The sequence below is a fragment of the Spermophilus citellus genome (genome assembly GCF_964194105.1).
Source record: "Spermophilus citellus genome assembly, chromosome: 4".
Taxonomy (NCBI): Eukaryota; Metazoa; Chordata; class Mammalia; order Rodentia; family Sciuridae; genus Spermophilus; species Spermophilus citellus.
Genome location: NC_138185.1, coordinates 650,709 through 676,177, shown reverse-complemented (window position 1 = coordinate 676,177; position 25,469 = coordinate 650,709). Strand labels below are relative to the sequence as shown.

General features: G+C 49.8%; 3 protein-coding genes across 5 annotated transcripts in view; 1 reads left to right on the top strand and 2 right to left on the bottom strand.

Moving 5' to 3' along the window:
* Positions 1 to 1,279: 1,279 nt before the first annotated feature.
* Positions 1,280 to 9,934, bottom strand: ARFRP1 (ARF related protein 1). Of its 3 annotated transcripts, XM_081290297.1 has the most exons (8): positions 9,674 to 9,912; positions 9,314 to 9,411; positions 8,814 to 8,901; positions 8,516 to 8,598; positions 4,348 to 4,429; positions 4,032 to 4,102; positions 2,961 to 3,061; positions 1,280 to 2,891 (listed from the first exon to the last, which is right to left on the bottom strand). In XM_081290297.1, the coding sequence occupies exons 2-8, from the start codon at positions 9,404 to 9,406 to the stop codon at positions 2,804 to 2,806; spliced, it is 606 nt and encodes a 201-aa protein (XP_081146423.1). In that variant the 5' UTR covers positions 9,407 to 9,411; positions 9,674 to 9,912; the 3' UTR covers positions 1,280 to 2,803. The 3 variants fall into 3 exon arrangements, with proteins under 3 accessions (XP_081146423.1, XP_081146422.1, XP_081146421.1); XM_081290296.1 differs by lacking the exons at positions 1,280 to 2,891; positions 2,961 to 3,061 and adding an exon at positions 3,090 to 3,590 and having other exon boundaries at positions 9,314 to 9,407; positions 9,674 to 9,934; XM_081290295.1 differs by lacking the exons at positions 1,280 to 2,891; positions 2,961 to 3,061 and adding an exon at positions 3,103 to 3,590 and having other exon boundaries at positions 9,674 to 9,929.
* Positions 9,935 to 9,970: 36 nt separating this feature from the next.
* On the top strand, positions 9,971 to 25,304 carry ZGPAT (zinc finger CCCH-type and G-patch domain containing). The gene is made up of 6 exons (XM_081290290.1): positions 9,971 to 10,681; positions 23,022 to 23,155; positions 23,397 to 23,552; positions 24,297 to 24,416; positions 24,500 to 24,905; positions 25,085 to 25,304. The coding sequence occupies exons 1-6, from the start codon at positions 10,167 to 10,169 to the stop codon at positions 25,221 to 25,223; spliced, it is 1,470 nt and encodes a 489-aa protein (XP_081146416.1). The 5' UTR covers positions 9,971 to 10,166; the 3' UTR covers positions 25,224 to 25,304.
* Positions 11,879 to 25,469, bottom strand: part of ZBTB46 (zinc finger and BTB domain containing 46) — a 77,958-nt gene continuing 64,367 nt past the window's right edge. The window contains exon 5 of the mRNA XM_081290281.1: positions 11,879 to 15,738. Within this exon, the coding sequence (XP_081146407.1) occupies positions 15,736 to 15,738 (3 nt within the window). The 3' untranslated portion in view covers positions 11,879 to 15,735. The remainder of the gene's footprint in view (positions 15,739 to 25,469) is intronic.

The following is a 25,469-nucleotide window of genomic DNA, read 5'->3' as shown; positions in this document are numbered from 1 at the left end:
GTGCATGTTGGGCCAGGCTCCAGACCCCTGCAGGAAGTCCTTTTGGGGCAGCCCCCTCATCCCCTACCAATCACATCTTGGGCTCCACCCAGGAGGGTTCCTGCCTTACCAGGCACAAGGACAGTGGCCAGACAGAAGTGAGCATTCCCACAGGCTGGCATGCTTTTTTCTGTTGCTTGGCAGGCAAGCTGCAGCAAGCACATGGCAGTGGCCCCTTACCTGTGCCTGGGGGGCATGGACTGGGCAATGTCCACTCCAGCAAGGACAAGAACACTGGAGAGACTGGTCCTGTTGCCCTGATGGGCACTCCCTACGCTGGAGCTGGTGTGACCCAATGCCCAACCCTATCCTCTTCACACAGCCAGGACCAAGTGCAGGTGCAGGAGCTTGAGGCAGTGCTGCCTGGCTGTATTTCATAAATGTGCCTGACACCACACCCTGGCTCCTTTGTGCATGCAGGTTTCTGGCAGGTGCATGAGAATCTACACATCAGTTCTGGTACCTCCCTGGGACCATACAGTGCCAGCCTGTGCCCAGGTCAAGTCCTGAGCACTAGTTACACCCTCTCCTACCTCCAGCCCAGATCCAGGAGAGCAGCCTGGAAGGCACAGCAGCTAGGGAGGGCCTCCAGAAGCTTCATAGGGTTGGGAACTCCAAGTTCCCACCAAGCCTTTAAGCTTTTCAGGGTGGCAGAGGACTAGGATTCAAGTTAGGCTGAGTTCCACTGGAGAAGTCCCAGAAGAATCTTGGACACACATTCCCTGTCCTTGGGAAAGGCCACTGCTTCCTTGCACAGGCCCAGAGAGCCCAGGTTTCTGAGATGCAGATGCTAACCTTCGTCCTACTACACCTCATGACTGAACCTCCCTGTCCCTCCCAATTCTTTCTATAGATAGGGCAGACCCCTGGGCCCTTGCACTGGCTACCCTGGCCTGGAGCTGCTGGGCGGCTGCCCCACCCCTGTGCTCCCTGGGCTTTATATTCCATCTTTGTCCTGCACTCTGCAGTTTACTTTTGGTCTGTGAAACTGGTGGCCCATGTGCCCACTCTGACCCTCCTGCAGGGAGACAAAGGAATGTGAGTATACTATCACTGACTTGGTGGCTTCCCAGGGCATCTCCAAGAGGCTGTGGTGGCTGGAGAACAGGTTGCCACCCAGGGAGAGTGGCATGGCTTTGCAGTCAACACTCAGCTGATGTGGCACACCCTATCCCGCAGCACCTTATTTATGTCTTGCCGCATACCCTCACCCTGCCTCTAGACCCCAACTTCACCAAGGGAGACTTCTTAAGGTTTATTTTAAAAAGGCATTTTGTAAGACTTGTTGCTTTAAAGTCATGTTTCTGTTCAAAGACAGGCAGGGATACCTGGTGGGAAGTTCCACCCTGCCCAGGTGCTTCAGCAGACCTTGGGGTCTGGGCCCGCCTTTCCCACCCATACCTGAAACACCAGGGCATATCATCCACAGGAAGGTCTGTGAAATACCCATTTCCCCAAGTCTTCCTCTGGTTAAGTAGCAGAGGAAGGATGGGGCAGCACCCACAGGACGTCTCACTGTGCTAGAGGGACCCCTTTACCCTGATCTTTTGAGTCCCACCCACTTCTAATGTGCAAGGGGATTTCCCATGAGAAGCCCGGCCAAGGACCTCAAGCATCCCATTGTCTTCTCAGAAACAAGGTGGTCTCCAGACCTATCCAGAGAGCCTAAGGAACTGGGTATGCCACCCTCCCCTTCCAGGGTGGCCAGGTCCTTCCTGAGGCTGGAGACCCTCAGGTCCTAAGAATCAACCTGCAGAACACCCTTTGGGGCCTGCAAGGGTGGGAACAGAGACTTTATCAAGGACTACAGCTAGACACCCATTTCCCACCCCCTCCAAGATAAAGTCTGGTTGTGACCTGATCTGGGACAAAGAGCCACCAATTCTCTGGACTGTGGCTGGGCTGCTTTCCACACCCACAGGATGTAGTCATGGCTCCTTACTTGCCTAGGGAGTTCCCATCTGCCACCTGCCCACCCTGAGGGCCCATGGTACAGTTCCTTGCTACAGTCACTCTGCCAGACAGAAGGGAACCTGGCCTTTGGGCTGCTCCACGGAATGGATGGACAGGAGCTGCTTTGACTGCATTGCTGCCCTGGCTGCACTAGAAGGGCAGAGTGCTGTCTCCAGAAACACCACCCAACCTGCAGGGTAAGAAGGACATACACACCTGCATGACCTCCCAGCATTTCCATGTTACCCCTCCCTGGGGACTAAAGCAAGATGATAATGGACCAGTGGGCACAGCCACCTAGGAAGGTCTCCACTCCATCCCAAGGTTCCACCAAAGCCCAGGGCCCTGCTGTGGACCAGATCCTCTCAAGGTAAGACCAGCCCCAGACTACCTCCAATATGAGGCCATACCTGCCTCCTCATGGGAAAGCTGGACAGAATACCCACCAGAGCCAGATCCTCATTTCCAACCCATTTCCCTAAAAACCCCACCTTGAATGGGCAGGCAGGCCTCAAGGGCAGCCTGTCCACCAGGGCCTCACCCAGCTCCATGCCTGGACTGGGAAGGGCTCCCAGCCTGTGGTGGCCTGCCTGGAGCCAGGTGGGCCCAGCTGCCCGGCGCCTCTTGGCAGAAGCCTCTGGATGCCTACAGTTTTCCAGAGGAGTTTGTCTTACAGAAAACACAGAGCAAATGAAGGAAGCAAAAGGCAAAGCAAACCCAACCCCCAGCCCCATGGCACAGGAGCCCATGGCGGGGAGCGAGCTTCTTCAGCACTTGCAGAAGGGCCATCCAAGGCAGGGCTCAGGTGTGCCTATGTGATGTCCCTCTGCCGTGGTGGCCGGTGGACGTTCCGCACGACGCACTTCACCATCCACTCGATGCCCTCGCGCACTCCTTTGCTGTAGAGACAGTGGTGTGAGGCAGAGTCGGCCTCCATGCCCAGGCCCCTATTGGGGAGGCCCACTCACCCCGTGAGGGCAGAGCAGGCTTGGGTCAGGCAGTCTCGCCTGCCAATCTTGCAGGTGCAGTGACTGAACGCAGTCTTGATGTCAGGAATCGAGAGGCAAGTCTGGGGGAAGAGGAGGCCCTAAGCAGCAGCCCCCATGCCTGCCCCATCCAGGCTGCACGGCAAGGACCACCCCCACCCTGACAGCAGTCCCTACAGCAGCCACAGTGAGGACGTGGGCTCCAAGCAGGGAGCTGACACAAGCCAGGTGGCAAGGCAGTGGGCCTCAGTGGCCCTGGTGGGCCGGGTGAGGGAGGCGGAAGTGGCAGTGTCCTCTCCGCTCACCCTTCCCTGAAAGAAGACCCCACCCCGTGACAGACAACCCCCATTAGTAGTTTCCAGACGCAGGAGCAGGGCTGGTGGGGCAGGTCTGCAAGGAAGCAAGGAGACAGGCCATGTGGGGCAGGCTAGGGAAGGGGCAGAGGCACTTCCGGAGAGTGATGCTTTCCCTGGTCCTCCAGACACTGGCAGCCACTGTGGGCTGCAGCTGCTTCTGTGCAGAGCCTCTCCATGGCAGCATCACCTCCAAGGGGTCCCAAAGGCTCGGGGGAGGTTTGGTACAGACACTGGCTCCAATGATGGTGGCGACAGGCTGGGGTCAGAGCTGACTCTCACTCAAGGGCCCCTCACAACTTCTGAGCTCAGAGCTTTCACCTGGGTCTCCCCAGTCCCACTCTAGGACAGAGCACAGTCACCCTCCAGAGGGGAAAAGATGCCCACACAGAAGGAATATGTCTCTGGGGTGCTACCCTCCCCTCACCAAAATCCTGGCACTTCCCTAGGGAAGAGGGTGGTACCTACAGCAGGGTGAGAGCGCCTACAGCGAGGATGGGTCTGCCTAGTGATGAGAGCTCCAGGACACTCAGAGAGGAACTGGGCTCCGGGAGCTGGAGGTCCTGAGCACATGAGACAGAGAGGGCTCAAGAGCTCTGTGCACCCAGAAGGACGTGGCGCTCTCAGCATGAGGGTACACACACACCACTCTCCTTATAGTTGGGACACAGGGACTCCAGAGAAGTTGTGTGGGGCTCACCTCCACATCCTGCTTGTTGGCCAACACCAGGATGGGGACACCGTCCAGCGCCTCGCTTGCCACCACCTTCTCTGGAGAGGGTACGACAGGCAGCACCTTGCACCCTGCATCCTGATAGCAGGCAGTGCCCGGGGCCCACGAGCATGGAGAGTGGCACCAACTCTCCTTTCACCCTCCCCTCGCATGCCAGGAAGCCAGCTCCAAACACATGGACCAGACTGGACCATGTCCAGGCTAGATCCGACCTCCCCTCACTTCTCCCCACACAGCCCTGGGACATAGATTCTTGCCTCTGCTCTATCTGGGTTACACTCACCAAATGCCTGCTTCGACTCAGACAGCCTCTCCTCGTCAGTGGAGTCGATGACATAGATGACACCATGGCACTCTGCATAGTACTAGGAAGACATGGAAGATGGCTGGAGCCACCACCCTGCCAAGGGTGGACTTGGCCAAGCTCCATGTCATGGCCATCAGGAGGGGTCCATAAAAGGAAGATTCTCACCTCAGGGGCCACAGTCAGGTAACAGGTGCAGCCCCAAGGGGAAGATCTGTTGGGGTGCTTTCTGGAGCTGGGGGAGCTCAGTTGTAGACACATATCCAGGGCCTTTAGGGAAAGGCTTGTTGACCCTGATGATGGAGTCATCCTTCTCCTGCCTAGGTGCTATCCTGAGAACCCACCTGCGGCCGTGGCTGATGGTGGCATTAAAGAGACAGGGCTGGGAGAAGTCCAGATCTTAGCCTGATCTCTGTGAGGAGTGCACCTGGGGGTTTGTGTAGCACCAGGCACAAGGGGGAGCACAGCAATGGGGATGCAAGAGGGACAGGCATGTTTCTGACAAGGCACTCGGAGAAACCTACAAAGCTGCCCTGCCCCTGCCAGGACAGTCAGCCCTACTGAGTTCAGACCTCTGCAGGCTGGACATGGCCAGTCCTGGGCTCACCAAGGGTGATCAGTGGGCAGCACTACTGGGGCCAGACAGACACAGGAGGTGCAGGTCTACATGGCAACAGCCAAAGATTCAGCAGGTGTATTTTCACCCCAAGCAGAACAGAATTTGGGAGACTGCCATATCCTTGTGGCACAGATAACAGCATGCCTGCCACTTCACCCGGGGCTACACCAACTCTCCTGTCCCAGCACAATGGTACTCGGCATTGACAAGTACCAGGATGTGCTCTTGAAGAACAAGACAAGCCAGTGGTCACATGCACCCCTCAGGTGGGCAATAACTGGAGAAGGAGCAGGCTGCTAGCTCTGCAAGAGCCTTAGGGCTTCTGGTCCAGGAACAGATAAGCCACTGCACCTGAGAAGCAGGAGGCTCAGTTCCAGATGTCCTCCTGGGTTCTACAGTGAGACCCATACACAGGAGCTGCTCTGGCCTGGAGCTAGGCCTGGCACACAGGCTGCCATCTCCAGGAGGGCTGGGCAATAGGCTGGCCTCTTGCTACAGACTCAGGAGCTGGCAGGTTCTACCAGAGGGTCTACAGCCAGCCCAGTGAGTCCCAGTAGCACCTGAAGTGCATGAGCAAGGCACAGATAGGATAACTGGGTCTCAGACCTTGGAACTCAGAGCCATCCTGAACACCTACCACGCACAAGATGAATGGCTCAGAGATAGCCAGTGAGATGGGAATGGCACATTAGCTCTCCAACAGATACAACACACCTCTGGCCATGTAAGAAAGCCCTGAACAACCAGAAAGGGAAATACCCAAGCATAGGTCAGATAGACAGGTAAGGACAAGCCAGAGCTGAAGAGCAGCTCAGCTGCTTGTGTGAGAAGTCGTGGCCTGAGATGCATGTGTGCCAACTTGTGGACAGCATGGACACAGGGCCTGGAGCAGAGGCAAGCAGCAGGCACAAGGAGCAGAGGCCTTGGTACCCATGTAAGGTCCACCAGAGCAGCTGCTGGGGATAAAGTGATTTGGCTTGCCCAGTGCAGGGATGCAGCACTGGGTGAGTGAGAGGCGGTGACTGTGGTGGCAGAGCACAAGCCTAATGGGACAGGCTCCACTCACCAAGGCTGAGGGATGCAGCCTGACAGTGAAAGCAGGGCTGAAGCTCAACAGGGTGTGGTCCTCAAGGAAATCAGAGGAACTCTGGAGTCAAATTAATCTCAGCAGCAATGGGTACTCCCACCATGAGATGTCAGCCCATGATGCAATATGTCACACCAGCCCCAGAGGCTCCTGTAAGCCACTATCATGGCATGGGCCCACACCTGGACAGTGTCACACAGGGCTGGGCCAGCCACAGTATTCGCCTAGCGGCAGCCTGCAGGGGGCCAGGCCTCAGGATGAGATCAGCACTCCCAGTTAGAGACCTGAGGTACTGGGCTCCAACAAGGAGGTCACAGCATTCAGGGACCACAGTGGAATATAGGCCCCTTCCTGTCCCTCCCAGTAACCTATGGGGGACTCGGCTGACTGTCCCCATAACTGAGGGCTCTGTGGGGTTGGAGGTCTACTCACTAAAGCAGCAAGTGCTCCACAGAGTTGCTGAGTCATAAACCGTGGCTGCCTGGGAGACCCCACCTTGGCAAGGTAACTGACACCAGTTGGCAGGGGCAGGGAAACCCAGTGAGCCATCTGGACAAGGGCTCAGACCCTTGGTGGCAACAAAGATGAACACAGCCCAGGATCAGGTGCCAAGACTACAGGCCCACATTCTCCTGGGCCAGCCTCCTCTTGAGAAGAAGAGCCATTCCCCAGAGCAAAGATACGAACACAAGTGGTACGCAGCTGGCCACAGGGCCCCACTGCAGTCTTGCTACCCAGTGGCAGGCACTTTGGCTATTGCAGGACCCACTTTGGCTGCTAAGAGCCATCTTACCAGGTCACACCTGTCCACACCGGTGACAGAAGGAGTCCTAGTCATCTTTGTCCAACATGGTATAGCTGTGACAAGCAACTCTCCTCCTGTACTCCCAGCTTGCCAAGGCCCTGCTGACCCCATCACCCAAAGTGACATTTCCCCCTGCTCAGTCCTGTACCCTCCTTGCTGCCTTCCCAGCACAGATCCCCAATGTGCACACTATGCCCAACCCATCCTGGTCTCCATTCCTGAGACCCTGGCTCCCCAGTTGCATCTGCATTTAGATGAGGGTAAGACAGAACACTTTGATGGGACCCAAGAAAGGAGACCAAGGTCAGAATCAGGTGCAGGTCCTCAGGTTTTTGTATTTTCTTTTCTTTTATGCAGTCTGGGGACTGAACCCAGGGACACTTTTCCACTAAGTTACATCTCTTAACTCTTTTATTTTATTTGAGTGGTGCTGGGGATTGAACCCAGGGCCTTGGGCACGTGAGACAAGCACTCTAACAACAGAGTTATATCCCCAGCCCCTTTATTATTTTTTGAGACAGGGTGTTGCTACACTGCTGAGGCTGACCTTGAACTTGGAATCCTACTGTCTCGGCCTCCCTGGGATTACAGGCATGTTCCACCATGCCTGGCTGGATACTGTGTGTGAGGGTAGCTGAGGCATCTGCACTATAGCACTGGGCTCCCCTAAACCCACAGTGCCAACCCATGGGACAGGAGTTCCCTAAGGGAAGGGCCAGGTCTGTCCTGCTCAGTACCGGACCCAGTGCCTGGCATAGGTTGAGCTGAACCCACAGTATAATCTAGGCTGTGTATAGAGAGGGGTACCACACTGGGGTCTCAGAAATGCCCATAACCTACATCAAAACAGGAAGCAGTTTCTGTCTGCTTGAGGACACTCCCTGGTATGGGGAAAAAGCTACCAGAGAAAAATGTATAATGAGCTAGAATTGAGACAGGCAGATCCACCTGCAGATGCAGGTTCTGTGCCCACCCCTCATCTGATTCTTGCCATTTTTGCCTGTATCCTGTGGTGATCGGCAACAAAATTACTGTAAGCAGGAAGGAAACAAGTGCGTCCTCACTTGGCAAGCGATGGTGGTGGTGAAGAGACCTCCTGCTTCTCCCATTTTTTCTCTTATGCTGAGAAACAGATGCCTTAATGACTCTGTGACCAGGCCAGCTGCCTGATTTTCCCAGCAAGCTTGAGCCCTAGCTGGGGCCTTGAACATTCTCTGGTCTTGGTAAGTGTTGGCTTACCCCAAAGTTATTCCTAGTTTGACTGTTCCCCAAAATGCTCAAAAAGAACTGACGTGGTCCTGAGCCAGATGCCTTAAAATGCCCAGGTAAACCCCATTCCTGGCCTGCTGGTTTAGAGCAACCCTTTCCATCATTAACTGCCAAAAGACAGGTTGCAGCTCTCTGTGTTCCCCCAGGAAGTGCTCTGTGCTGACCACCACAGGAATCCCCTGCTACCACTTTTGTGATGACTCTAGCAGCATGTTTGGCTGGAATGAAACAGGGAGTGACTGGGAAACCTGGGACAGAGACCAGAGAGAAGTCTCAGGGGAAAAAGTGGATAATGGACTTTCACACAGGAAGACCAAGGGCTATTATCTGCAAAGAAATGCTGTGGGGACAGACTTGTATGTCTTACCTTGTCCCACAAGGACTGCAGCTCTTCCTGTCCTCCTAAGTCCCAGAACATGAGGCGAGTCTTTCCCACATCTACAGTACCAACTGGGGAGAAGAGAGAATGGGCAAGCTCATGACATTAGTCTTTGACACACCAAGTCCCAGCTCTCCTAGGGAAAGGGCAAAACACTCTGGTGCCACCCACAGGGGTCTGGGAAGCAGCCTAATACACAGGGCTCTGGCCACTGACGGGCTGAGTTGTGGCCATAACAGCATCCTTAGGGGTACCCCTAAATCCACATCTTTAAGGTGCATCTTACTGTTTAGACCCACGGTGGTAGTGATTTTAGATAGACTCATGCCCTTGTACTGCTTGTTAAACCGGGTTTTCGACTGCTCCAGGAAGGTCTGAGGAGAAAGGAAAAGGCAGCTAAGGCAGTTTTCCACGTGTTTCTCAAATACTCTTATTTTTTATTTACTTATTTTTTGTACTAGAGCATTAACCCAAGGGTGCTTTATCACTGAGCTACGTCTCCACTCCACCCCCACCTTTTTTAAATTCTGAGACAGGGTCTCACTAAATTGCTTCGGGACTGGTAAGTTGCTGAGGCTGATTCTGAACTTGCCATCTTCCCGCCTCAGCCTCCTAAATTGCTGGGATTACGGGTCTAACCTTTAAAAAACGAAAAGAGAAACCAAACAGATCCGTGTGCTGCTCTTCAAGAATGTGGTGGTGATCACGGCCCTGCGGTGCACAGCAGCTATGGGTATAACCCCCAGCAGACCCCGGCAGGGAGGGGCCGGGCAGGCGGGCACCTACCGTCTTCCCGGCGTTGTCCAGGCCCAGGATCAGGATGCAGTACTCATCCTTCTGGAACATGTACTTGTACAGCCCGGACAGCAGTGTGTACATCCTGCCTGGGGACCCGAGAGACGTCACGGTGCGCACCGCCAGCACCCCACTTCCCCGGCTTCCCCTACGGTCCGTCCGTCCCGCGGGCAGCTCAACTCCAGCCCGGGCGTTCCCGGCCATTCTGGAAGCCCCCTGACCCCGCTCTTCCCCGACCACTCCCACCGCAGCTCGTTCCGCGGGTGGTAATGGCCGGCCTTTCAGAGTCCAGGCCCTTTCCTGTCCCTTCCGTCTCCGCCTCCCAAGCCTCTCTCCCTCTGGACCACGTACTCGGAACACGCCTGCAACTTGCAGCCGCGGCCCAGGGCCAGCCAGTTCCCGAAGCGCTCACTGGCGGGGCCGGGTTCTTGTGCCGCACCCGCCGCGGCCCACCTGCGCCCGCACCGACGCCGCAGCCTCCGCAGCGACTTTGGAGCCTCTGCCGCTGAGGTCCTGACTCGGCCGACCCCGCGCTGACCCCCGCGCGGCGCTAGACTGGACGCGGGCCGAGGCCGGGACTAGGCCGCGTCCCGGCGGCCCCCGCGCGCGGGCACTTCCGGCGGTGGCGGCGCTCGGGCGGAAGTGCCAGCGGCGGGCGGAAGGCGGGCGCCACCGCTGTGGCGTCGAGGCCGGCGGGCCCCGGACGGCGGCGCGGGAGGCGGCGGGGCCGGCTGCCGCGCGCCTGAGCGAGCCTGCCGTTACGGGCGAGCGGCCGAGCCGGCACCCCTGGCCGCGCTCCCGCCGCTCCGCCCGCGCCCCTCCCCGGACCCGCGCGGCCGTCGAGATGGACGAGGAGAGCCTGGAGGCGGCCCTGCAGACCTACCGCGCCCAGCTGCGGCAGGTGGAGCTGGCCCTGGGGGCCGGCCTGGAGGCGGCCGAGCAGGCCGACCTGCGCCAGCTGCAGGCCGACCTGCGCGAGCTGATCGGGCTCACCGAGGCCAGCCTGGTGTCCGTCCGCAAGAGCAAGCTGCTGGCCGCGCTGGACGCCGAGGCCGCGGGGGTGCCCGCCGGCCCGGAGATGGCCCCGGAGGGAGAGGCGGGGCCGGGACCCGCGGAGCCCGGGCGCGCGGACCCGGACCCGGACCCGGACCCGGGAGAGCTGAGCGGCGCCAAAGTGAACGCCCCCTACCGCAGTGCGTGGGGCACGCTGGAGTATCACAACGCCATGGTGGTGGGCACCGAGGCGGCCGAGGACGGCTCGGCGGGCGTGCGCGTGCTCTACCTCTACCCCACTCACAAGTCCCTGAAGCCCTGCCCGTTCTTCCTGGAGGGGAAGTGCCGCTTCAAGGACAGCTGCAGGTGAGGCCTTGCCCTGCCCGGGGAGTTGCAGCGGTGTCGGGTGAGGTGTTTACTCGGACTTTCCTTTTTCTTTTAATTTTTTTTTTAGTAGTAGATGGACACGTTCCTTTATTTTATTTATTTGTTTTTATGTGGTGCTGAGGATCAAACCCAGTGTCTCATCCATGCTAGGCCAGCGCTCTACCACCAAGCCCCAGCCTCATGTTTACTTGGATTTTTTTTTTTTTTTTGAGAAATCAATAAGTCTGGATTTATATTGTAAAGAACAATACCTGCCCATCATCACTTTGCTCTCCAGAGTGAACCTTAAAATTAGCTTTTTTTTTTTTGGCGGTGTCAAGGATCAATCCACATACTGGGCAAGCGCTCTGCCACTGACTTGCACCTCAAACCCCAGGATTTACAAGAGTTTTCAAACATGCACAAGATTAGAGCGGTGACAACTGCCAGCTTCATTATTTATCACATTTTCCAATTTTACATCTATTTTCCTTTGCTCTACCTTTTTTTCCCTCCTGGACTATTTTAAAGCAAATTCCAGAAGTTCCTTTTTTATTTTTGCCCGTAAGTGCTTCAGGGTGCACCTATGATCTATTTGATGAGGATATTGAATAAATAATGTCCGCATCTTTACATCTCAGGAATGGGATGGCATCACCTCATCAAATGCAAATGCCCTCATTTACTGCCACGGTGTCTATTTTTTTTTCCCCCCTTAACACATAGTTTTGTTTTTACTTCATCTTTAGAAGGAGTATTCACTAAAACTTTTCATAGTTGATTTTCTTTTAAGCCAGTAGTTCAGGATGACTACTGGACTTTTTTGTTTTGTTTTGCTGTGTGGGATTGAACCTCAGCTGACTCTAACCCTGAGCTACATTGTACTTCACCCATTTTGATTTTGATTTTGACATATGATCTTCCTAAGTTGCCATTTTCCTGAATGACTGGGACTATAAGTTTATGCTACTGCACCTAGCTGGATATCATATTTCTTAGTAGACTCTTGGCACATTTTTTCCTTTCCTTCTTCCCTCCTTTCCTCCCTCTCTTTCTCCCTCCCCACCCTCCTCTCCCACCCCTGCACAAAGGTGCCTGTCATCAATATTCACCAAGTGGACATGTCTGTGTCACCATCATCTTGCCACTGTCTCTGGGGGTTACCAAGTTCCTGCATTGTGTTCCCTACAATGAGAGATCTAGTTTGCTGCTGGCCTGTTTCCTTTGGCCCAGGTGCTGTTCCAAGAGATTTGCACATGCTCACTGACCTGTGCAGCAACACTATAGGTAAGCCCTGCAGTCACTCCATTTTACAGATGGAGAGATGGGCTCTGAAGCACTAAGTTGCCCAAGGTCACCAGCCCCAGCACTGTTCATCAGCAGCTTCCTCTGCAGCTTTAGGTCCCATCTGAAGACGTTGAAGCATCTCACAAACACTTGCCTCGCCAGCACCCCAGGCTAAGTTGTTTTCTTGGACTTGTTTTGGACAATGATAATGATGATGATGAAGATGGTTTGAAGTACTGGAAATTCAACCCAGAGGTGCTCTACTGCTGAGCTGCATCTCCATCTTGATTGATTGATTGATTGATTGATAGATAGATAGATAGATAGATATTGGGGATTGTACCAATGATCTACAGCCCCAGTCTTTTAAATTTTTATTTTGAGACAGGATCTTGCTATTTTGCTGAGGCTGGTCTCAAACTTATCATCCTCCTGCTTCAGCCTCCTCAGTAGCTGGGCTTACAGGCATGCACCACTGTACCCAGCTTGTAATTTTTAAAATAAAAGAAATAAAATGGTACCAATAATATAAAGTACCTTTCTACCCCCAATCTCTCTGTTTTACTCTCCTCCTGAGAGACTGCTGTCACCAAACTTGGTACATACCCTTCTAGTACATGATGATCCTCTACAGATGTGTGTCTGTAAGTGGTGTATGTACTGTGCTTTTTTTTGGGGGGGGGGGTGTTACTGGGGATTGAACTCAGGGGCACTAGACCACTGAGCCACATCCCTAGCCCTATTTGTGTTTTATTAGAGACAGGGTCTCACTGAGTTGCTTAGCATCTCTCTAAGTTGCTGAGGCTAGATTTGAACTTGCAATCCTCCTGCCTCAGCCTCCTGAGCCACTGGGATTACAGGCATGGGGCACTGTGTCTGGCTTCAGTATGTTTTGAGAGATGAACAAGTTGATTTTATGAAACTTTTGTGTTCAGGTACTGTTACTTTCCCTCATCTGAGTATGCCACATCTTATTCTATCTGCTTTGATGGTGTTCAGCTTTCATTTATTGCAAACAACGAGTGGTGACTATCCTAGTGCATGTTATTTTGCACCCAAGAAACATTTCCCCAGCATGTAAGCATTGTGGAGAGTCAGTGTGTGCCTGGGTCAGTGCAGAGAGCACGCACTTGCTCACCTCCTGAAGTGCCTCATTTTTAGTGCTCTTCTTATTGCCCACACTCATACTGTCTGACCTTCAGATTTGTGCTGTTGAAAACTGGACAGTGGCATCTGGATGGAATTTGTATTGTCTGATTACTAATGAGGTGAGCATCCTTTCACGCTTTTTTTTTTTTTTTTTTTTTTTTTTAGTGTGTGTGTGTGTGTTGCTGGGGATTGAACCCAGGACCTTGTGCATGGGAGGCAAGCACTGTGCCAACTGAGCTATATCCCCAGCCCCTTTTCACACATTTTTATAGCTTGATCTCTCTCCTCGCCTCTCTTCTAAAAAATGGAGGTGAGAAGTATCCCTGTAGTTACTGGGAGAATAGAATGAATTCACGTACAGGACCACAAAAAATATAGAACAGGGGGCTGGGGATGTGGCTCAAGTGGTAGCGCGCTGGCCTGGCATGCGTGCGGCCCGGGTTCGATCCTCAGCACCACATACAAACAAAGATGTTGTGTCCGCTGAAAACTAGAAAACTAAATAAATATTTTTAAAAAATATATATAGAACAGTACCTGAAGAGTAACAAGCATAAGTGTTACTCTTTAGCTTTCTTTAGCTCATTACTCTGAAACAAATTCAGATGTGGGAAGCAAATAGAATATAAAGAAATGTTTTGAACTGGCTGTCACCATCCAGATCAAAAACTACCAGTTGTCAATAATCCTAGAAGCCCCCGCTTTGCACCTCAATCCTAAACAGCCTCTTCCCTCAAAAACTGTATTTCTTATTTATATGGCTTATCAAACAGGTCTGACTGTGGTGTAACCGCCATAATCTAGTCTTGCCCATTTTCTGACCCTGATTATAGCTGCACCTGCCATCTGCAGGCTTCAGGTCCAACCTCTGTTGGTGTTACTGTTTTTATCACTAGGGTCATTTGCTGGCCATATGAATGGAAGGGGTGCAGAGAGCACACACCTGGGGTGCCACTTGACCACCCAGTATAGAGAAGGGATAAATGCTTGACATTTCTGTCTTGTTTACTTAGTTTTGAAGATAAAGAGCTGAATCATTTTTATAATGAGAAGGTGATGAAGTAACTTTTTAAAAAATTTAATATTTTTATGAACTCAAGAATTTAAATGCATTTGATGAATTTTGATCTGCTGCAGTTCTGATCCTTTTTTTACCTGCAAATTGGCCTGCCTTTGGCCAGCAGGACCCTCTTCAAGTTGACTTCTGCATCCTTTTGACTGGCCTCCACTGATGCTGATGGCCACCTTGCTGGGTCAGGATACTCAACCCACCAGTGCACTTCCTGCCCCAGACCCTGCATTGCCCAGCCTCCAGGACGGATGGTTTCCTTCATGGGAGGGGGTGTTTCTAGACCTTTAGTGTGCATAATACGAATGCAGGCTGGTCATTGTTTCTACATGTTTTAGGTGGCAGAGCTAGGAAACAGGGAACAGTGGATGTATATGTATATAGGCTGCCTGAGATAACAAGACCATGCACCTGTTCAGTTTTGGGTTTGTTTTTGGTACTAGAGATTGAACCCAGAACTCTACCACTGAACTTCATTCCCAATCCTTTATTTTATTTATTTTAAGACAGGGTCTTCCTCAGTTGCCAAGGCTGGCCCCAAACTTTTGATCCTTCTCAGTCTCCCAAGTTACTGTGGATAACAGGCATGCTCTAGTGCACCCACCTATCCACCTGTATTTTTAAGAGTAAAATACATGTGAGTTCATATAGGTATTCACAATTCAAATTAACAACTAGCGTTTTCATTCAGTCTCTTTTGGATCACATCTGAATTTCCTTCTCTACCCCAGGGTTCTTGGTTCTCAGGGGCTCAGGGGATCATAGACTCCAAATTTCCTCTTGTTGCTTTTTGTCATCCCGTTGTAGGTACACAGCGTTCTGAGAGCAATCGCACTTGGACTAACAGCACCAGTTGCAATGACTGAAAACTGTGGGAAGTGTTTTTATCCACGACCTGCATTCTTGTGTTTTACGATGGCACTAGGTCTCCATTATGTAGTGTGTGGTCATCTTAGCCCATCATCTCAGCTCTGCAAGGGCCTATGCTGTGTGTGCCATCAATCCGTGTTGGGTAGTTGGCTTACTTGGTTATCTGAGGCTCATCTAGCTCTAGGTGAGTGGTGGGCTCCTAGAGTGGCATTTCTGGAGAGCTGCTTATTGGAAAAGTTGTGTTTGTATTCTTTATGTTCAAAGGCCAGTTTTATTGGGTATAAATTTTGGCTCACACATTTCTTTCCCTGTAAAATTCAGTAGTTTTACCATGATGCATCTCACTGTGAATCATACTAAAGTGATACTCTCAGCATGGTATAGTCTTTCAACATAGGTAATTACAAATATTTTTCATTTCAGGAAAGTTTTTTAAAAATGTATTTTAGATGGACATATAACTTTATTTTTTTAATGTGCTGAGGATCCAACCCAGTGCCCCACACACACTAGGCAAGCGCTCTACCACTGAGCCATAACCCCAGCCCATCAGGAAAGTTTTCTTGAATTACAGTACATAGTATATGTCTTGTTGTCCATACTAACTCTTCACTTATCTTTAATATTTGTTGCTTTCTCTCTTTATCTTGTTCTTCATTTCCATATTTTGTTCTTTCCTTCACTAAAAAAAAAAAAAAAAATTACATTGAGTGACTGGGGATAGTAGTTCAGTCGTAGAACACTGTTTAGCATGTGTGAGAACCTAGGCACGATCCATAGCATTACCAAAAAAAAAAAAAGCAAAACAAAATTCTGTTGAGATTTAATTGACATGGCATACAATTCACCCATATAAAGCATACATTTCACTGTTTTTTCATGTTACATTATTAATTTTTAAATGTTGTGGTAAAATATGTATGACAAGGGGTCCCGTTTTAACCATTTTTAAGCCTTCAATTGAGTAGCATTAATTGACATTCACAGGATATCATAATCATCACTGTCAGCACTAGGGATGTGGCATAGTGGCAGAGCACTTGCCTGGCATATGCAGGCCCTGGATTCCATACCCACCCTCCACCCCCCAAAAAAGTCATTACCACCACTATCTATTTTCAGAACATTTTCTTCCCAAACAAAAACTGTACTCATTGAGTAAGTAACTCCAGGACCCTCTCCCCCAGCCTCTGAGAACCTCTACTTTGTCTCTCTTCATCTGCCTCTTCTAGGTGCCTTGTACAAGTGGAATAATCCAGCATTTGTCCTTTGTTCTTTGGCTGGATTCATTTAACACAGTGTGTGTGCATGTGAGTGGTCCTGAGGATTGAATCCAGGGCCTTGCACATGCTGGTTGGGCACTTTAGCACTGAGCCTCATCCTCGGCCCTTAACATAGTATTTTCAGGTTTCATCTGTGTTATAGCATGTATCAGAGAGTGTGTGTGATTGAACCCAGGTCCTTGCACATATTAGGCAGGTGCTCTGCCACTGAGCTGTACCCCAGCCTGGCATTTGGAGTTTTGATAGGGATTGAATACATAGACCAATCTTAATAAGATTGTTAACAGTATTAGCAGTATTCTCTTCCAATTATATTTTGTAATGTACAGATCTTACATGTTTTGGGTTTAACTTATTTTTAATATTCCTTTTGATGGTCTTATAAATAGAATTTACTTAATATTCTTAATTACATTTTTAAATTGTTCATTTCCAATGTGTAGAAATACAACTGAGTTTTGTATGTTGATTTTGTATCCTTTGCTAAAATTTGTTTATTAGCTTTAATAGGAGTTTTTTGTGGTTTTGTAGGTTTTTGTAACTTTTAAAGATTTTCTGTTTATAGGATCATGTTATCTCTGAATAGAGATTTTAGTTGTATCCAACTTATATAGCTTTTATTTCTTTTTCTTGCTTAATTGCTCTAACTGGAACTTGCTACATTGTATAATAAAAGTGATAAGAGTATGTGTGTATTTGTGTTTTTCTTTCTTTTTTTTTTGGTCTTAGAGGGGAAAGCTTTCTGTTTTTTACTATTGAATATGATATTAGTTGTGGGTCTTCCATGGATGCGCTTCATCAAATTTAGGACATTCCCTGAGTTGTGTTTGCCATTTCCAAATGCTCTTTTGTATCAACAGATATGATTGTTTTTGTTTTTTTTTACTTCCTCTTTTACTAATGTGGTGTATTATACTGAATGGTTTTCATGCATTGAGCTCCTCCTTACATTCCTGGGATGAATCACAGTTAGTCATCGTGTATGTTGAATATGCTGCTAAATTTGGTTTACTACTGTGTTGTTGAGGGTGTTTGCATCTCTATCCATAAAGGATAGTGGTCTGTAATTTTTGTATGTATATATGTATGTATTTTGCAGTACTGGGAATTGAAACCATGGGTACTCTATCACTGAGTTACATCCCCAGTCCTTTTTATTTTTTGAGACATGGTCTTGCTAAGTTTCCCAGTTTTCCTCCTGCCTTGATCTACAGAGTAGCTAGGATTAGAGGTGTGTGCCTCCATGCCCAGCCTAAATTAATATTTTAACTGACACATTAAAAAAATAAAATTGTACCTAATAATGGGGTGTCATGTGATATTCCCTGTAACATTTGTCATTTATTTATGTTAAAAAATATTTACAATCATTTCTTCTAGCTTTTTGAATATGGGAATGTTTTTATTTCTTCATCATTTTGGAAGGATAGTTTTGCCGGATATGGACTTCTTGATCCAGTAGGTTTTTGTTTTTTCTTTCAGTACTTTAAATGATGTTCCACTGCCTCTGGCTTCAGCAGTTTCTGATGAGAAACCGGCTGTTAATCTTCTGGAGGATCCTTTGGACATGCTGAGTCCCTCCTGTCTTGCACTTCTCAGGATTCTCTGTCTTTGGATTTCAGCAGTTTGCTTGTAATGAGTCTCATTCTGGACCTCTTTGAGTTTAAAGATTTGGAGTTTATTGCACTTCTTGGATGTTGTGGATGCAGATCTTTCATCTCATGTGGAATGTTTCAGTCATTAGCTCCACATCTTCCAGAGTACTCTTTCTGCTCCCCTCTTTCCTCTCCGGAAGCTCCTGCCTTGTGAGTGTTGGTGTGTGGGGCTAGTGGTGTGCCATGGATTCCTGGGGCCTTGCTCATTCTCCTTTCTCTCATTCAGTAGACCTGCCTCCAGGTTTTCTGTTCTTTCATCTGCCAGCTCAACTCCTCTGGCTATTCTACTGTTTAGCTTCAGGGTTTCCCTGAAGCTGGTGTTTGGGACATTGTACACTGCTCCTCCATGATGTCCTGTCTGTGGGTACCTTCTGTTGGGTTACCTTGGGGCAACATACCTTGTTCTTACACTTCCTTTGGTTCATCATCCATGCTTACCTTTAGTTATTTGGTATAATTAACACAGCTGAGAAATAGTTTCTGTTAACTTATTTGTTCCTGTTAATGGGCTATATTTTCTTATTTCAGCATGCCTTGTAATTTTTCATTCATGCCTGATTCGTCTGAATATTGGAGTATGGTCACCTTCATCTTTGAAGGTCACCTTCAGAGCTCTTGGTGGACAGTTCTTTTTCTTCTTAAGCATTCTCATACAACATCACATCGCCTTCTGGCTCCATTGTTTCCAATGAGGAGACATCTATGAACCGAACCACTGTGCCTTTGTACAGAAACAGTTACTTTTCTTTTGCTATGCTTCTCTGACTTCGGCCCTTCTATTGACATGTCTGGATGTGATCTCGTTGCGCTTGTACCATTTAGCCTCAGAAAGTCTCTTGAAGCTGAGTTGATGTCTAGTCCACCAGGTGGGAGGGCCTTGCAGTCACACATCAGGTGCCTCATCCCCTTTGGACTCCCAGTGCACATGTACTGGTTTACTTGATGGTTTTTTTTTGTTGTTGTTGTTTTAATTGTTATTGTTTGGGTTTTTTGGTAGTTGTAGATGGACCGAATATCTTTATTTTATTTTCTTATTTTTATGTGGTACTGAGGATCAAACTCAGTGCCTCCAAGCATGCTAGGCAAGTGCTCTACCACTGAGCCCCAGCCCCAACCCCTTGCTTGATGTTTTTATATGGGCTTCTGAGATGCCTTTTTTCTCCCCAGTTTGGTGGGGTTTTTTTTTTGTTGTTGTTTGTTTGTTTTTTTTAGGGAGGTTTTAAGTTTGCAGCAAAATTGAATGGAAGTCAGAAATTTCTTTGCATGCCCCTGCCCCAGGCAGGCACAACCCCCATGGCCAGCTCCTCATGCCCCAGAGCACCTGCGTTGTCACCACCCAGACACAGTGTGCACAGGGCTCCATCTGGGTATTGCATGTTCAGTGGATTTGATCGAATGCGTAGTAACATGATCCGGCTCTATAGCACCACACAGAATTGTTGGACTGTCCTGGAAGCCCCCTGTGCTCTGCCTGTCTCAATCATTCTCCTCTATTTAGCGTGTTTTCAACGGTGGCATTTCTATTTGATTCTTTTTATATAATTTCCTCTTTTAAGATATTCTGTTTCTTGAGTGAGTATCATTATCATTTAATTCTTGAAACATACTTACAATATTTGTTTTGACGTCTTGTTTAACTCAGCATTTGGACTCACTCGGTTGTATTCTATCAATTGCTTTTTTCCATAAATTTAGATCACATTTCCTGTTTTCCTGTCTCATAACTTTGTTGAAAATTCAATGACATCTCATTAGAAAGAGCAGAGCCAGAAGGCAGGTGATATATTATACCTGGATTCTGAATTGTTTTCCTAAGTTTGTTTTAGTGAAGTTTTCTGGACTTAAATCAGAAAATCTGCCTCCCCTGTAATGTGCAGCCTCTGTCACCACTGCTTATTTAAGATGTGCTTTTGCTCTTTAGCCTGGTTTCCTAGAGCTGCATCTTTGTGTGTGTGTGCACATATGTGTGGTGGGGAGGGGGCTGCATCTTCTTAAAGCTCCATGGTCGCCTGTGATTTAGGCAGGAGTGGTACTCAGATACCTCTAGCACCAAGGGCTTCTTACCTCAGCCATTTGGCCCTGTGGGTTGGGGAGCACCTTCCGTGTTCACCCAGCCTCTTGTTCTCTCTCCCGGTTTCTCCGGTCTTCTCTTGGAGCTCCTAACACATGCATTTCCCTCAAGAGCTGGGGATCTCCCTGTTAAACACATAGCTGGTGTTCACTGCAGCTGAAGTCACAACCCCACATGATTAGAGCTGTTTTCCCAGTGGTTTTTGCCAGCACTGCCACATGTAGCTGCCAGGGCCTGGGTTTTGCCTCTGCCCCCATCTGCTCTGCGGCTTTTAGTTTTTTCCCAAGCTGGAAGAACTATCATGGGTTTTCTGAACCCAGTAGCGGGCCAAATGTAGCAGCTGTCTCCTCCCATTTCCACCAGAGTTGAGCGGGTTGTCACTAATCTCTTTTCAGTGTATGTGTGCTCTCATCAATTTCCAGTGAGTCTTGACAATTTTTTCCAGTTTTAGGCTTGTATTTCTGTGGGAAGTGTTCAATGATGTCCTTACCAGGCCCTAGCTGAGCTTAGATCTTTTTATAGTTCAAGATCTTTTTAGAGTTCTCAGGTTTAAGTCTTTACTTCATCTAGAATGTGTTTCTGTGGACATTTTGATGTTGGTCATCAATTTGGGGGTCTTATATATGAAAACTCAGATTTTGAATCCAGAGTTCATCCTTCCCTAGCATGTTTGCGGTACTCCTCAGTTGTTAGGTTTCCTATGTGCATGGGGCTCTTGCTGCTCTCCTTTGTTCCACAGGTCAGTTTGTCCATCTCTTATTTTTTGCCTCATGGATATACCATAACTATTCCCCATGCTTCAAATTTTTAGATTATTTCTAGGTTTTTCATATTCTTGGAAATCCTTTCATAAAAGCACTTGTTCGATTGAGCATCCCTGATCTGAAAATTCAAAATCTGAAGTGTTCCAGAATCCCAAACATTTTGAGTGTGGACATGATGCCACAAGTAGAAAATTCCACACCTGACCTCATGTGAACAGGTAGCGGTTCAAAATCAGCCACACTGAAAATACTGTGTAGGATTACTTTAAGCTGTGTGTATAAGGTTTATATGAAACAAATGAATTTCTTGTTTAACTTGATTCTACCCCCAAGATATCGCATTATGTCTTTGTAAATGTTCCAAATTTTTAAAAAATCTAAGTCTAAAACACTTCTGGTCCTAAGCATTTTGGATAAGGAGCACTCAATCTGTGCCAAATTTTAAGTCCTCTACTAGTGATAAAGGATCCTCCAAAAAGGTTTGACTGATGCTCAAACATTGGGAATGTGTGTCGAACTCACCTGGCGAGGAGTTGCTTCAAGTGCATCCCTTTAGTCCTTGGTTGAGTGAGACTTTTCTGCCAGTACCTCCACTACAGTGCTCTTGCAGCTGTGTCACAGCTGCTAGTATTGCTTGCTCAATGGCAATGCCCTATTTACCAGGATAGCCAGGGGTGAGAAGGGGCACCCCAGACCACCACTGTGCAACTTGGGGAGCTTACTGAGACTGCCTGTCCATCTCCCTCCTTCCCACCCACAGATTCCTGCCTAGGAAGGCAACCCTGGCTCTGTTTTGACGTGAATGCCAGCCCTCAGCTGCTCCTGTGGGGTTAACAGTTTCCTGTATGAAATGATGACATGCAGTGGTGGCTGGTGGTTAGCTTTTTCATGTCTTTATTTGGCAGGTCCAAGTTTGCAGTCCTGTGTCTGTACCCACATTTCCTCTTCATTCTCTTCTCTAACTTGGTTTTGGTTTTGGTTTTAATTTTACTGGTGTACTGATATCTAAAAGTTGCAATACTGCTGAATATGGTGGAATAGGTTTGTAATCCCAGCAAGTTGGGAGGCTGAGGCAGGAGGATTGCAAGCCCAAGGGCAACTTAATGAGACCCTGTCTCAAAACAAAAAATAATAAGAAGAACTGGAAAAAAATAAAAAGGGCTAGGGATATAGCTCTGTGGTAAAGTACGCCTGGGTTCAATCTCCAGTACTTAAATATATATATATATGAGTCTCAGCACTGCTACTTATGACTAGGCTGTCCTAGTGGGTTTGGGTCCAGGACATGCATGCACCCCGTCCACCCTATACCATGTTTGCTATGAGTACTTATTGGGTCTGGAACTTCATAACTGGAGATGATGGTGAGCCAAAGTCACAAGCCCTCTGCCACATTGTCACCCTAGCCTAGCAAGCTGGAAACAATACCAGGATCTGCTCCTCAGAGTAGCCAAGCGCATCCTGAGAGACTTCAAGTGTGCATGTTTAGTGTGTATGAGTATATTGTTTGTGCGTGTGTGTGTTTATTCGCGTGTAAATATAGTGTGTGAGTTTATGTATATGGATACATGGGAATATATATGTGTGCTTGTATATTTGTGTGCACCTATACATGTATATGTAGGTATGTCTGTGAGTATGAGTGTATATGTTTATGCATGTGTGTGTTTATGTGTGTGTGCATGAGTGAAAGTCTGTGTTTGCCTGTGGGAAAGTGTGTATGTATATGCACATGCAAAAGTGTATGAGAGGGCTGGGGCTGGGGCTCAGTGATAGAGCATTCGCTTAGCATGTGCGAGGCCCTGGGTTAAATCCTCAGCACCACATTAAAATAATTAAATAAAATAAAGGTATTGTGTTCATCTACAACTAGAAAAAATATTAAAAAAGTATATGAGAGAGGGCTGGGGCTGTAGCTCAGCGGCAGAACCCTTGCCTAGCATGTGTGAGGCACTGGGTTTGATCCTTAGCAACACATAAAAAATAAATAAAGTCACGCTGTCCATCTACAACTTAAAAAATTTAAAAAAGGTATGTGAGAGAGATGGAAAAAAAAGTATATTCTTTTTGGTGTGTTTATCTCCCTGTCTGTTTCTCCCTTCTGGGCACCAGGCAGGTGACCTTGGTGTTCCTGGGCTTGTTTGCCCTCATAGGCCATGCCTGAGCCTTGCCTCCTGTGGCCTTCTCTGCAGGTTCTCCCATGGGCAGGTGGTCTCTGTGGATGAGCTGCGCCCCTTCCAGGACCCAGACCTGAGCTTGCTGCAGGCTGGCTCTACGTGTCTGGCCAAGCACCAGGATGGCCTCTGGCACCCAGCACGGATCCTTGGTGAGGCTGGTGTGGGGACTTCCCTGACAGGGTGCTTCTGAATAAAGCCCTTCTTAAAAAGTCTTTTCTCTGCTTCCTGTGGCCACTTCCTATCTCTTTGGACATTGAGACCCCGACTGGGCCCAAGAGGAGCAAGTCTGGCCTGGCCTCAGTTCTGCCTCACTTTCCCCTTCCTTTGTTGCTCCTTACTGTGGCCTGCTCATGACAGCTGCTGACCTGCAGCCCATGTTTGTCTCCTCAGATGTAGATAATGGCTACTATACAGTCAAGTTTGACTCACTGCTGCTGAAAGAGGCTGTGGTGGAGGGAGATAGCATTCTGCCCCCGCTGCGCACGGAGGCTGCAGAGTCATCAGACTCAGACAGTGGTGATGCGGTTGACTCAAGCTATGCCAGAGGTACAACAGCAGCGTGGTGCCCAGAGCCAGGATGGTGGGGGCCTGGAGCGAGGTTGGCAGCTTTCTCCCTGAGAAGCACCCTGCTAAGGGGACAACTGTAGTGAGTGGCCAAAGTGAGGTCAGCTCAGCCTGGGTAACCACAGCAGAGGTCTTGGGGTAGGGCCAGAGACCTGGCCTTTGGCTTTGAGGAGCATGTGCAACAGTTACAAGCTCTGAGATGCAAGGTCTTGGCCTTGCTGTGGGAGAGGAAGGACTGTTGGGGCTGGAGCTGCTAAAGAGACAACAGGGAGTGATGGGTAGATGTGACGGACAGGAAGGGGTGGCTCTGTCAAATGCTTTTCGAGGCTGAGGACCTGTTGCCTGGTGGGTGGGGGTGGAAGGGAACCTGGCAGATAGAGGGTATGTGTCCAGATACGTTGGGTGGAGGTGTCAGGAAAGGGAGCTGGTAGGCAATGTTCAAGTCTCCTGAAGGGTTGGGGAGGATGATGACAGGGAGGTGTCCCTGGGAACCTATGGCATGAATTGGTGATTTCTGAACCCCTATCCTCAGCAACCAGTGATAGGCTGCAGTACAGTCAACTTACCTGCTTAAGGTGCCAGGAACACCCACAGCAGGTTTGTGGGTCTTGGCAAGAGATGGGTATCCTGCTTGGGAGCTGAAGTCTTGGGGAACACAGGCCAGAGCACAGGTCACCACTCACTGTCCTCTGGCCTAGCTGAGCCATTGCCCTCTGTCTCTTGCAGTGGTGGAATCAGGCACTGCAGACACTGGGACCTGCAGCTCTGCCTTTGCTGGCTGGGAAGTACACACACGTGGCATTGGCTCCAGACTCCTCGCCAAGATGGGCTATGAGTTTGGCAAGGGTGAGTGTGTGCTACCTGGAGGGAAGGGTGCTGGAGAGCAGCTGAGGGTCAGTAGCTGTAGCACCAGCCCTACTTCTTCACAGGCTTAGGCAGACATGCCGAAGGCCGGGTGGAGCCTATTCATGCTGTGGTGTTGCCTCGAGGGAAGTCGCTGGACCAGTGTGCAGAGATCCTGCAAAAGAGGACCAAGCGGGGCCATGCTGGTGCCAACAGGCCCCCAAGGTGCCAGGGGAGTGGGGGTGGGCCTGGGGGCCGACCACCCCCTCGGAACGTGTTTGACTTCCTGAATGAAAAGCTGCAGAGCCAGGCTCCTGGGGCCCTGGAGGCTGGGGCGGGCCCCCCAGGAAGGAGGAGCCAGGACATGTACCATGCCAGCAAGAGCGCCAAGCAGGCCCTGAGCCTGCGGCTCTTCCAGACTGAGGAGAAGATTGTGCGTACCCAGCGGGACATCCAGGGCATCCAGGAGGCCCTCACCCGGAATGCTGGCCGGTACGTGTGGGGCCCTGGGCGCTGGGTGGCCATCCCTATAGGACATATGCGGGAGGTCACCTGACCTGAGGGTGCCTGCTGAGTTTGAAGAAAGCTAGATGTAAGAGGTTGGGCAGTGGCCACAATAGCAGTGGTGTCAATGGGCCAGGAAGCTATGCTGACAAGCTGGCCGTTCCTAGGCACAGCGTAGCAGCAGCCCAGCTGGAAGAGAAGCTGGCAGGAGCCCAGCGGCAGCTGGGGCAGCTCCGAGCTCAGGAGGCAGGCCTGCAGCGGGAACAGCGGAAGGCAGACACCCACAGGAAGATGACAGAGTTCTAGAGGCCTCGAATGCACTGTGGATGGGTCTTGGGACCCCAGCTCCGGCTGCCTTGGCTGGAAAACCAGCTGTCACTCTGACACCTAAGATACCTCTCAAGAGGGGACAGCCCACTTCTAGAATTCGTATCAGCCTCACCAGCCTGGAGTATTTGGACACTGCCAAGTGAAGATGTCCTTCTGGAGGTTCAGTCACTTCTGGACACTTACTTGCCTGCAGAGCCCACCTGCCAGTGTCTTGGGGCGTAT